Below are 12,500 nucleotides of genomic sequence, written 5' to 3' on the forward strand. Positions count from 1 at the left end.
GACATAAGATATATAGAGGTTTTTCAGACTTTGAATTTCAACAGCTATAGCAGTTTTGTACTCTTTACTTAGCCTTGAGGTGGATGTACCCAATTCAAATACAGTTCTTTAACGCTTCACAATTGGATTTTCTGTGTTGACATTGACATTTTCAGATAATGACCTCTGTTGAAATTTGACCTTTATAAGGAAAAACAGTAGGTTTAATCATTGTACCCAATAAATTGCATTCCTAAGCTACGTATGAAAAATGGACCAATTTTTACAATCAGTGCCACAAATTCAATTATTTTTAATGGGTTTGTTTTTCTTAAGAGTATACTTTAGTCATAACAATTTATTAATATCTCAACAAAATCTCACGTTTGAAAAAGAGCACTTTTTAATTTGTGTAAACAAAAGGCGTAATTAAGCGGAACCCCAGGTTAACGTTCGCCGCTGAACTTACTATTTAAAAGTTTGGCAGTGGACGCGATTACACATTAACTGCGTTCTTTGTCCTTATACATAGGCTATTTGGTTAGGCTAAATTACCTTTAGGCTCAATATGAGTTACTAACCGTGGTATATGAACACTTTCTTTTGACTTGGACTTAACATGGCGTCGCATCGTAGTCTTACTAGTTCAAGCAAAATTCAAGACGGATCGTGTTTCCTATGAACTTACCTGATTTGAATCCGATGTCGAGAATTGCCACAATTTGAATAGTGTTGGCGCCTACCTTTCTTTCTAAAGCCTTTTAGGAAAACACAGAGAGAGGGAGAGAGAAGGAAAGCTTAGTCGGGTATGACTATTCATCAAGGATAATAAATTTGTTGCTGAGATAAAACAAAAAAATATGAGATCATAACCATATTTATAATGTTCATACTGTCAGTAAAAGTGTATATAGAGCATGACGTTAAAGTACATGTTTATACAGAAAATGTCCCAAGTAAGCTTACATCGGATGAGAAACCAGGATCCGCAGGCCCACTCTCGATTCCTCGAGATGCCATCAGCGACGTAGCCAGGAATTTGAAAGGGGGGAGCCCTTTTTGCGATTGATATAGATTTTCAAAGTTGTAGGCACGACTATCTGAGCGGAGCGCCACCATCGGTTGGCGCGGAGCGTACAAGAAATTTTTTGGTTTTACAAACCCCCAGATGGCCGGAAACGGCCCTTCCCTAGTGTTCATTCTGGTTCCCTGGCCTCTTGCTAACTTGAGACACCTCATTCAATATCACTTTTAAACCCAAAAAACAAACGAGTTAAAATAGTACGTAATTCAAAAATACATAATGTATTAAAATTAGCAAGGTACACAAGGGCGGCGGAAGCACTTTTAATCTGGGGGGGGGGGGGCACCGACGTCAAAGGGCACTTTGCAGAAATTCGATTGGACTGATGCAGCCTGATATTTAGTACCCTTTATAAATCTTGATGTATTATCTTATTTGCGTATACACATCACTCCATCAACGCCCCCCCCCCCCCCGTCTTAGTAGTCTTACTTTTCAACTTCTGATACTTGTAGATACAAAGATAGGCCAGAAATGTCTTTGATACAACCATAGCCAGTATTTGTCTTTGATACAACTGTAGCTAGTAAATGTTTATCGAAAAGGCTGTTTTGGAACTTGGAACGCCGATCGTGACAACAACAGGCAACAAAGTGCTGCAGCTCTATACATACAAAGTCTGTTAATCAACGATAGGCTTATTTGACTGTGGAATGTTCTCAACTGAAATTTTATCTGCGTAAACGGGTTCTTAAGTATATTACAAAACTGACAAGATCGTATCCTAGTCTTTTTTTTTGGCGGGTAGAGTATTGAATGAAACGGCACGCGATATGAATGACAGCCTAGATGACAGAAGAATAGGTCACCTAATTTAGCCATAATCTTGCTACGTTCATTTCAATAGTTTTTCCTGTCTAGACTCTTGAACTCGTCCAGCAAGCTTATGGATTTGAATTATGGGTGTTTTAATAAAAAAGATAACTTGGCCAAAAAAAGTGTAGGCCCAGGCCTACAGTGCTACATACTGGCTACGCCCCTGATAGTTCTAAATTAGGATTAGATCTCTTACTGAAATATCGCTGACCTAATAAGGTGATCAAGAGTACAAGTTTTATGTAGAAAAAGGGCACATTTTTAACCTGAGGAAAAGTGGGGGGGGGGGCACTTGCCCCCTGTGCCCCCCGGTTCCGCCGCCCTTGAAGGTACATGTACAAAGTAGTCTTACTTTTCAACTTCTGATACTTGTAGATACAAAGATAGTCCAGAAATGTCTTTGATACAACTGTAGCTAGTACATGTTTAAGTTAGCCTACTAAGAGAATGCAAATTTCTCAAGTGTTTTCTCAACTGAAATATTATCTGCGTAAACGGGTTCTTAACTACATGTTAAAAAACTGACAAGATCGGATTTCGGCGGGTAGAGTGTTGAATGAAACTATCGTGCTACATACTGGCTATGCCCTGATCATATGATATCAGTATCAGCAGAATTTGTTTCCTGTTTAAATTCTTTTACATGTTCTTTTACATAATATATCAGAAAGACAAACATAGTGCTCTTTTACAAGTTTTCCAGTAGGATGATTCTTGTTTATTGTCCAATGTCTGGACTTTAATACATTTGACGAACTTAAGTGATGGACAATATAAACTTTCATATTTTGTAATACAGCCAGATATGCCGTGGCCTAAAAACAAATATCGTTATCGCAGTGTATTAGCAGTGTAATAATTATTTATAGGAAGTGCGTATCACGTACGATTGCTAGCTTAGCTTCATAACATGCTGTTCATGCAACAACTAGAACGACTCATTGAACGAACATTGTCGACGTTGTTGTGCATACAGTTCGTGACATTCCATAGAGTGCGGTTAGGTAGGCAATATGTATTTTATTACGCAGTGGCCAACTGGCTATTGGCTATAAGCTAAATTTAGCTAATTGCATCTGCCAAACTAAGTAAGTAGTTGAATCAGTAGGCGTGAATTACTACGATTACAATCGAGTTAACGGAGCTGACGAGTATTCAAGATCAAAAGAGCACTGACAAAATACCATGCTAAAAAAACGACAGTTTAAAAAAAAAAATCGACACTGAAAGGGGGGGAGCGGTCGCTCCCCCTGCTCCCCCCCCCCCTGGCTACGTCCCTGGATGCCATAAATGTTGTTTTATTGGTCTTTCTTAAATCATTATGGGGTCAAAATGTGTGTGTGTGTGGTTTTGTGGATCATAGTTATACTATACTGAGATGGTAAAGCAATGTTGCACATATTATACTTACAATAATATTGAGGCAAAATACCCGTTAATGTTCTCAAAGGAGTCTTTTAGCAAGAACAAGACTAAAATAAACGAAATGTAGCTAAACGGAAATTTAAATACTGGTACCATATACTAACAATCATTCGTTCCACTGTTGAGTATAGTACTATGAGAAAGAAAACAACATGAATCAGGAAAGAATATTTGCATTACAAACATGATCACCGAGAGAGAACGAATCCATTCGATGACGTCGTCAAAGCAGCACTGCTCAACAGGGTGTCTGTTTACTGAAATCAATCTATCGTCATTCCTAGATAGAAATAGATAAACAGGAAATATTGTTGAGGTAAACATGATGAAAACAAAGGAGGAGAAGGAGAAGGAGAAGGAGAAGGAGAAGGAGATGGAGATGGAGAAGGAGAAGGAGAAGGAGAAGGAGAAGGAGAAGGAGAAGGAGAAGGAGAAGGAGAAGGAGAAGGAGAAGGAGAAGGAGAAGGAGAAGGAGAAGGAGAAGGAGAAGGAGAAGGAGAAGAAAAAGAAAAGAAATCATTGTGACGTAGAAGAAATTTACCTGATGCCTGCATTGAAGACAATTCCGCCTTCCTCAATACTTTGAAAACAGATATGCTTCCCGTTTTGGACCTCTTTCTGCTCTAAGAAGGCTGATAAGTCGATGCTTATATCAGACAGTGTGGGGTGCATTATTGTCAGCAAAGATCTTCGCAGTTGCGCCATATTGTTCTATAAACGTTAGAGTTAAAAATGAAACGGCTTGTGGTGAATGGATATTAATTGATACATTACATACCAGTACGTGTCCAGATCGTATATGTTATCAGCCTGCTTTTCTCAACACTAAATCACAATAGAATATAACAGCCAGCAGGCCTTTCCGGTACCGATATGCGATTCCACTGCCAAGTATTGCTGAAAATCACAATATATTTTCTAAACAATATTCCTTAATTGACAATTATGAGTGATATTTAGTTTCTCCTATATATATGTACACACACACACACACACATATATATATATATATATATATATATATATATATGTGTGTGTGTGTATGTGTGTGTGTGTATGTATATATATGTACCTCTTGCAAGCACAACAGATCTTCTCATACTTCTCAGTGTAGCTTATAATGCTTCTGACGAGTCCTATATACCTATACATGATATATATGTATATATGTGTATGCATGGATAAAGATACACAAAGTAAATAACCGCAGGAATACGTTTGCGTACACTGAGTTGGTATTTCTTTTCCCGTCCCCATAGAATTTCTTTCCCATATTGTGACTCGTGAACGTAATCTGACTGTTTTCTAGAAACAAGATTAGTTCCTTATTCATATTTCATCGTTTGGCATTTTCTTAGAAGCGAAGAGAATAGTTTTTTTTTTTTTAATTTGTTACTAAATTTACATTTCTATAGCAATTTTGTTCAACATTCACCTTTAGCTACCGGCATATCCTTGACTTGCAACTTCAACTGAATTAAGCTAGCCAGTCATTTGAGGTGCATACGCACAAAGTTGACCGAGTAGTTTGCCTTTTCCTCCATTATCACGTGACATTTGGCATTGTACATTACATAGCCTAATGCACTAAAGACAGTCTTTGGTATCCCACTTGTATTTGAACTTTTCGGTTACATTGTTATTTTGATATTGGTTATTTCACCTTTGACTTTTGACCCTATGAACTTATTTTCGTACACATTTAACCACGTTTGACCTACGACGTTCTTCGATCACACCACTTTTGGCTTCTAACATTAATTCATGCACTGTAGACATATATAGTCTGTGACTATTACATCATTGTGACTGTGCTCTAAGTTCACTGGTATTTACTGTAAAACGCCGAAGGTCACGCGACCAGACTCCAACCCCTCAGAATCATTGTTCAGAATGCGTGGAAGTTATAGCTTGGATTATGGACTTGTTGATCAGAAAAGAAACAAAATAACTTTAATAATATGATATCCGTCGGCGAACACCGCAGACTGGATAACTTTTAGGGAGATGTCTGGCAAACAAACAAAATATAATTTAACCCACCGAAAATGTTCTTGTAGCAACCGATTTTTGGGGTTTCAGATCCCATAGTTTGAGGCATGTCAGCTGTGTACAGTGTATTACATAACATTGTTGGTTTCTACGGCAGCACATCGACTTGTATGTTCTCTATTTGTTTCTTCTTTTTTACAATAGGTCCTCTCTGCTTTGTGATAAGGAGAATATCTCTTCCATTTTGTAGGTGCTGTCATAGTCTCTGTACCGTTCCCTATAACTCTCTTAAAGGCATTGAAGAGCTCGCCCAAAAACCGTGTGCCGCGCTCTGAATAAGTTAACTTTCCGTTGCTTGCAATTAAGTGAAGTAATCTTCTTGTCCATACAAAATGCAGACAGTAATGAAAACGTGATACCTTGTTATCTTTTATCTAGACCTGGGATGTCCATCGCTGTTATGTACACTGTGTTGTGGGTATTGACTGTAGCTGTATATATTGACTGTACACTAGTGTCGAATTTGGGTCGATAGATCGATGGTGGTGTGTCACTTATCTGTAACACCTCATTCGAAACTAGGTCAGATTACCGGCATGAGACGTTTGTTTGTGCGCGAGTCTTCACACCCTCTAAAGCAGCTATCGGGATGAAACTTGGCATGAAATATTCGGCGTCAATTTAACAGGAGATAATTCACAAATTTGCACTCCCATATTACTTTGTAGACATTGTCATATAATATGTATATATAGATAGCTGGAAAAAAAATATTGAACTGGGATACAGTGTTTGCTGTTGTATACTTTGTCAGTTATAACTGGACAGTCAACCTTTTTGTCTTAAATTTGGCAGTCAATAGCAATGCAACATACAAGAGAGGTAAGGCCTGGGTGAGATCAGGTATAGCTGGATGGGGGGGGGGGGCTTGTTTCAATTTGAATGTATGAATGTCAACATTTAACTCACATAACTTTTTAATTTAGAACTCGTTGGAATTTCATCTTTAGGTTTGTGTTTCAGCTTAAGTTTGCAATCAAACTGCCTTAAACTTTGTACATCATTAGATTCATTGTCAATGTGTGTGACATGAAATTTTTTCTGTTTCTTTTTTTCAAAGTCAGTTTTTGAACTGTTCCAGGGTACAATAGGGACTACACTTACAGGCATAATTACCAGTGTTTGTGACATAAATTGCTTTCTTAATCAAATTCAAATTGTGCAATAAATATATTATAACTTCACCTATATAGCATTCAGTTCTCTTTTTCTCAACCTTCATCAGGTATTTAGGTTATGCTGAAGGGCTTGCCTCCACCCCATTCCCCCTGCTTCCACCCCATCCCACCCCTCCCCCCCCTCCTCGTCAAGCTTAATCCAGCCCTGAACAGGTAAAGGGTGAAAACAATCTGTTCCATTAATCCATCAAATATGACTTCACCAGGACCGATAAAATGAAATTAGGGATAATTAATTTCAGAGGTATGCAAAATGCAACAACGAGATATGACTTAACAAAATTGTAGGTTACATATTCTCTTTTATTTCTTGGATTAAATGGTCATAGGAAGATTTATGCAGTTATTAATAAGCGGTATTTATAAGGGGAAGGGTAGTCTGGGGGTCTTACCCTTCCTCTCCCCTCCCCTCACCTGGAAAAAAAAATTAAATGTGACATGTTGCATTTTGAGGCATATTTTATTTAGGCCATTAATTATGTTTATAATTAAGGCTATAGTCGGTTAGCTGTGCTTAATATTAGAACCGTTTACTAGTTTGTGGAAAAATTGGATCAATTATGATTGGTTTTATAGTTCCAGGATTTATCCATATATTAAACCTACCAAGCTTCACCAGTATTTATGATAATTAATTAGACACGAAATTCTAGGCTGGTAATGGCTAAACCAACTGTAGCACTGGATGAATAATTATTGTAAAGATAGAAACTTAACTCTTAAAGTTGTCGAGAAGTATTTACGAATAATACCACACGAAATCATCACCGCTTGAAATAAATCTGTATACTAAATAGCTATCTCTTTAAGCTATAATGAACGGTTCGCTCAAACGCAGATCTTTCTTAGTGTTGGTTTACTTGTGCAAGCTAGATGTACACGGTGGTGGTAGCACCAACAATGGAAGAGGAGGGGGAGGGGCCGTGCACCTAAGTACAGTAGCCTATGTAGCCTAGCTATATACGAGCCCGCATAACGACTTGAACGCGTTGAATTCGGAAAAGTTAACTTGGCATCATGTGCGGTATATAACAGTATATAGTAAAAACGATTAAAATCTGCAGAGAAATAGAAGGAAGGGCCTCGAACACATATATACGGATATAGATTAAAAATGCTAACTTACTTATGTTTTCCTTTCCTTAATTCTTTCGTCTTTGCCCTTTATCGATTTCTATTCAGTCTATCGATCATTTAATTTAATATGTTTACAGGAGTCATCTTCTTCTTGCTTGTAACGTCCTGTCCTGGCGCGTATCCAAGGTTTTCTAACCCAGGGGTGCATTACTATTCAAACGGAGCGCCACCATCAGTTGGCGCGCAGCGTACAAGAAAATTTATGGTTTTGATACCCCCCCCCCCCCATATTCACAGGAGATGTGCTCAATTCTACAATCACATGCGGAATTTATTTTTAGATTCATTGTACGAGTTACGATACCAGGTTTGGGTTAACAATTAGCATATTCAGGTCGGGGTGTATCAACATTTTATCTCTGGATGGGTTTTCGGTGTAAGGGTATGGTGAGGCGCACGCCCCTTCCGAAATCCTCGATCCGTCACTGGCTACCCTGTGTATTAATAGGGATCAGCGCTGTAATCATGTCACTGTTCCTCTTTCTCTTCCCGGTGTCTTGGCATTTATCTTCTACTCCCTCCTTTTCTCCCTTTTCTCTCTTTCTTCTTTTTTATCTCCCCCTTCTTCCTCTCCTGTTCCTCTTTTTTTTTCCCGTCTTTTCTTCCCCTTTTTCTTCTCTGTTTTCCATCTCCCCCTGGTTACGCGTCTGCATATTTAGAAGTGGGCCGTTAATTTCAAACAGAGATCCTGTCTCGGTCAATACGGCTCGATTTTCTCTTTTCGTAATATACAAATCTGCGAAAAACATGAGAAACGATCATTTAGCAAGCTGATTCTTATAGCAACAAAAAACTGATTTGGCATAACTATTGGTAATGACGCCTCAACACGAAGAAGATACATATAGCCACTTGATTAACGAACACACTTTCAATACTCTTAACATCATATTTAATACAATTACATTGGGGTGGGGGGGGGGAGAACTTTTTCCCAAAAGGACCTAAACCAGCAGTACCAAACAACAACACTGAGTTTTCCATGGACCTTCCGTCTCATCTCAGTAACGTTTAACGAATTTTCTTAAGACACCGTTCACGAATCCAACTGATAATGTTCGATCGTGGCAACTTTGTATGGATTTTACCAGATTCAGAAAAAACTTCCGGTTTCTAAGTGTGTGTTTAAATAACTTGCTCGGCCAGATTGGGTATGAAAGACTAGCTATAGCTAGTCTTTCACATATATCTTATACTCCTGTTTATATCTGTTTTATATTGTTCTGTCGTGTTGGTTTTTAGGTTCTAACTTCAATTGGAATTATCACTCTATAGCATTCAAATTGTAGATTTTGAAGTCAATCAGTTTAATCGCTTTACGCTTCACCAGTACTTTTAATAGTTTTTTGATCTCATATTCCTGTATATTTCTGTAGATGGTACATGTATTTACTGTTTTTCTAATTAATGTTTTTTGGCATTGTATTTTCTAGATTGTAAAGCGCACAGATGCATCGCGCGTAGTGCGCTATATATATAAGATTTTATTTACATTATACGGTAGCTGTGAAATAGCATATAGACATTTTTAACTATCATGTAACGGCGACTTGTTCTTAAATCTCTTAACGCCTAGGTTCTAAGTCATATTGTCAGCCTTCATATTTTAGGGACATAATTCAAATGGAACAATTCATGGAACAATCCATTTCTAGCGGTAGTAAAGGAAATACCAAGCGAATTTACATGACTATATGTAACTTTGATATGAAAATGTTTGCACAAAATTTGAAATTCTTGATGCAAATGGCCCTGATGAAACCATATTGGAATTTTGTTCAAAAAAAAATTGCGAGGCCACAAGCTTGCTTTAAAATGGTAAAAGGTAACCTTACTATTAAGTAGAAGAATAACGGGATCATCGGCCGGCATATTTTATAATCTTAATATGTTGATATTTAATCGAGATATATACATTTAATATCCATGTTGTTCAATACTCCTAGTGCTATAATAATCGAGCTGTCATAATAGAAAACAAATATAGACTTTAGTGGACAGCCAATTGCAAGGGCGTAGGAACCGGGGGGGCTGGGGGGCGCAAGCCCCCCAGTGAAAAATGTGGAGGGGCGGAAGTATCATTCCGCCCCCCGCTTCGCAAGTCAGAAAACCCCTTTTTCATTTCCAAATGCGAAAAAATATCTCATTTGGAGCACCAAATTGCATCTAAGGCCTGGTGAAAAAAACAAAATTAAGTTTACAAAATGGAGTGGGTGTTGAAGTGTGCTATATTGCACCAAATTGCATCTAAGGCTACCTGGAAATGCAAAAAATTCCAAAGGGGAGGGGGACACCCCCTCCCCTTAGACCCCTCCCCCAGGCCGGCCATCAGTCTTCAGCCCCCCCCCCACTCAAAAGTACCTTCCTACGCCACTGGCCAATTGCCTTACTGCATGTTGCAGCGGATGACTATGATTACAAATACAAGTTTTGATAACATCATTGTGTTGTATAAAAAAAAGCAACGTGACCCATTGTTTTAAGGCCCGGTCACACTACAGCGATATTTTATCGGAATACGGTCCGATTTTTCCGATTTTAGGCCGAAGAGTGAGGTTTGTGGTAGTGAATGTAATGAATGCAGTGGAATATTCGAATACCTACTCCAAATCTGAGGGGTTCTGGAACGGACTACATTCTGAAGTGACGTCACATCGAAAAACGATAAAAATCGGAAGAGAAATCGGATAGTTATCCGATAAAAGGAAACAGAGTCAATATCAAAAGTTAGGAGAGGGCTATTCCACATCGGAATGGCTCAACAGATAGCAAATCAGGTCCTTTATCACTGTGGCTAGAAGACCCGAACGAAAAACAGGCTGTTTCGATTCCTCCGGGAAAATCGGATAGTATTCCGATAAAAAATCGGTATAGTGTGACCGGGCCTTAGACTGACCATAAAATAGAAATAAGACAAGTCCATGTGTACAAAATAATCAATTAAATCTAAAACATGCCTAATATTTTCCCCAACAAATCTAGTTGTGAGAAAACCAGTTTGCTGGGACCCAAATCATATATAAGAAAGCACACCTTTTAATCTATAGAAGTCAATCGCAATAACTGTTGGGCAACAATTTTATCATCCGTATTGAGCATCGTGATGGGCCTATAATAAATAAGAGTCCTTATTCGGTTTTAAAATTAAAAATTCCTCTGGTTTGTACCGATGCCAGACGACCGCTCTATATGATAGCCAGTATTACAACTGAGCCTCTACAACAAGCTGTCCTATCATTGTCCAAAAATGTCTAATGAAAACATTTAGCCGATAACCCATCTTTGTCCTAGAGTTAAACTTATCATGTTCCATTGAAAAGAAGGCCTGGACACAAGTTCATTTAAAGTAAACTCTCCCGTCCAAGGGCGTAGGAACCGGGGGGGCTGGGGGGCGCCAGCTCCCCCCAGTGAAAAATATGGGGGGCGGAAGTATCGTTCCGCCCCCCGCTCCGCAAGTCAGAAAACCCCTTTTTCATTTCCAAATGAGAAAAAAATCTCATTTGAAGCACCAAATTGCATCTAAGGCCAGGTGAAAATGCAAAATTCTTTACAAAATGGAGTGGGTGTTGAAGTGTGCTATATTGCACCAAATTACATCTGAGGCCACCTGGAAATGCAAAAAAATTCCAAAGGGGAGGGGAGGGTGTCCCCCTCCCCTTAGACCCCTCCCCCAGGCCGGCCATCAGTCTTCAGCCCCCCCACTCAAAAGTACTTCCTACGCCACTGCTCCCGTCACATATCAACCACGGGTTCCCTGGGCTTTGAATTGGAAGTCCATCATACAAGTATTAGAAATTGTCTTTTTCTCGCGTACGTTCTCTGGGCAGTACAGCAAATAGATACGAGAAAAATAGCTTTGTGAAAAAGAAAGGTACACTATGGCTGTTCATACTATAGGGTCTTAACAAGGCTAGTATTAGAATAGCAGCAGGAATATCAGTCGATATATATAGAGACCTTTTAGTAATGATCCTAGCATTGCATCGTTTTGGATGACAAAACTTACCTTCCCGTACAGTGCTTTCAATCGTATATCTACCATCGTCCTGTCGAGCCAGCTCAAGAAATCTTGCGTTGCCTATGATTGGGTCTGATCCCAAATATTTGCTTTTATCAAAATCCTTTATATAACAAAAAAGGAAACGAACGGTCCATAATAATTTGTTGATCAAAAAAAAAAACAATGGTGGATATTCATTAACTTAACTTAACATAATACAATATTATGATGATCTGTTAAAGGTTAACAAAATATTATTCATAAGCTGATATTCTGTTCATTATAAGTTTCCCACACCACACCCACACTCATACCCACACCCAAGAAAACAAAAACACATAATTGAAATGAGAAGTGGAAACTGACTTTGAACTTTCTTAACTCCCCGCCCCCACACTCCCATCCTCCCCCCACCACCCTCCTAAAAGAATGTTCTGCAATTCTGGAATGGCGAAAATAGTATCGGTTAATTCACTTCGATCAATAACGAAGTTAAGACATATTCTTTTCAGAGTTCTTACTAATGTTTTGTATAATTTACCTTAAGTATCACATCGCCTCTACTCGTTGCTGCCACGCACACATCTGGTCGATCCGTTGGTACCAGAATCACAATGGTAGTTTGTGGAATTGACGCCGAAGTATGAATGTATTTGTACATTGTAAAAGTGCCTTTAAACCAAAGAGGGGCAGATAGGAAAACGATCAAGTTATAATTTCATATTTGAGGCAGTTATTTATCGTAAATTATCAATAACGAACAAACCATATACAGAAACAACTGCTTATTCATGGCTAATAAAATAAGGAAGAGCTTGCTTCAAGCGAG

At 38.6% G+C, this 12,500-nt stretch overlaps 2 protein-coding genes across 7 annotated transcripts in view; both read right to left on the bottom strand.

Moving 5' to 3' along the window:
* The window catches only part of LOC139974667 (uncharacterized), a 12,103-nt gene extending 7,609 nt beyond the window's left edge, over positions 1–4,494 (bottom strand). The window contains exons 1-4 of one of the 4 annotated variants that reach the window (XM_071981927.1): positions 4,377–4,494; positions 3,846–4,015; positions 3,497–3,584; positions 668–737 (exon numbers count right to left, since the gene is read on the bottom strand). In XM_071981927.1, coding sequence (XP_071838028.1) covers positions 668–737; positions 3,497–3,584; positions 3,846–4,009 — 322 coding nt within the window. In that variant the 5' untranslated portion in view covers positions 4,010–4,015; positions 4,377–4,494. Of the gene's footprint in view, positions 1–667; positions 738–945; positions 2,380–3,484; positions 3,585–3,845; positions 4,295–4,376 lie in introns of those variants that run through there. The other 3 variants (XM_071981924.1, XM_071981926.1, XM_071981923.1) reach the window with 3 other exon arrangements.
* A 3,680-nt stretch (positions 4,495–8,174) lies between these two features.
* Positions 8,175–12,500, bottom strand: part of LOC139974670 (uncharacterized) — a 12,032-nt gene continuing 7,706 nt past the window's right edge. For all 3 annotated transcript variants that reach the window (XM_071981934.1, XM_071981932.1, XM_071981933.1), the window contains 3 exons: positions 12,213–12,343; positions 11,678–11,792; positions 8,175–8,407 (listed from right to left, as the gene is read on the bottom strand). In XM_071981934.1, coding sequence (XP_071838035.1) covers positions 8,223–8,407; positions 11,678–11,792; positions 12,213–12,343 — 431 coding nt within the window. In that variant the 3' untranslated portion in view covers positions 8,175–8,222. The remainder of the gene's footprint in view (positions 8,408–11,677; positions 11,793–12,212; positions 12,344–12,500) is intronic.

This window comes from Apostichopus japonicus, chromosome 10, assembly GCF_037975245.1.
Source record: "Apostichopus japonicus isolate 1M-3 chromosome 10, ASM3797524v1, whole genome shotgun sequence".
Lineage (NCBI taxonomy): Eukaryota > Metazoa > Echinodermata > Holothuroidea > Aspidochirotida > Stichopodidae > Apostichopus > Apostichopus japonicus.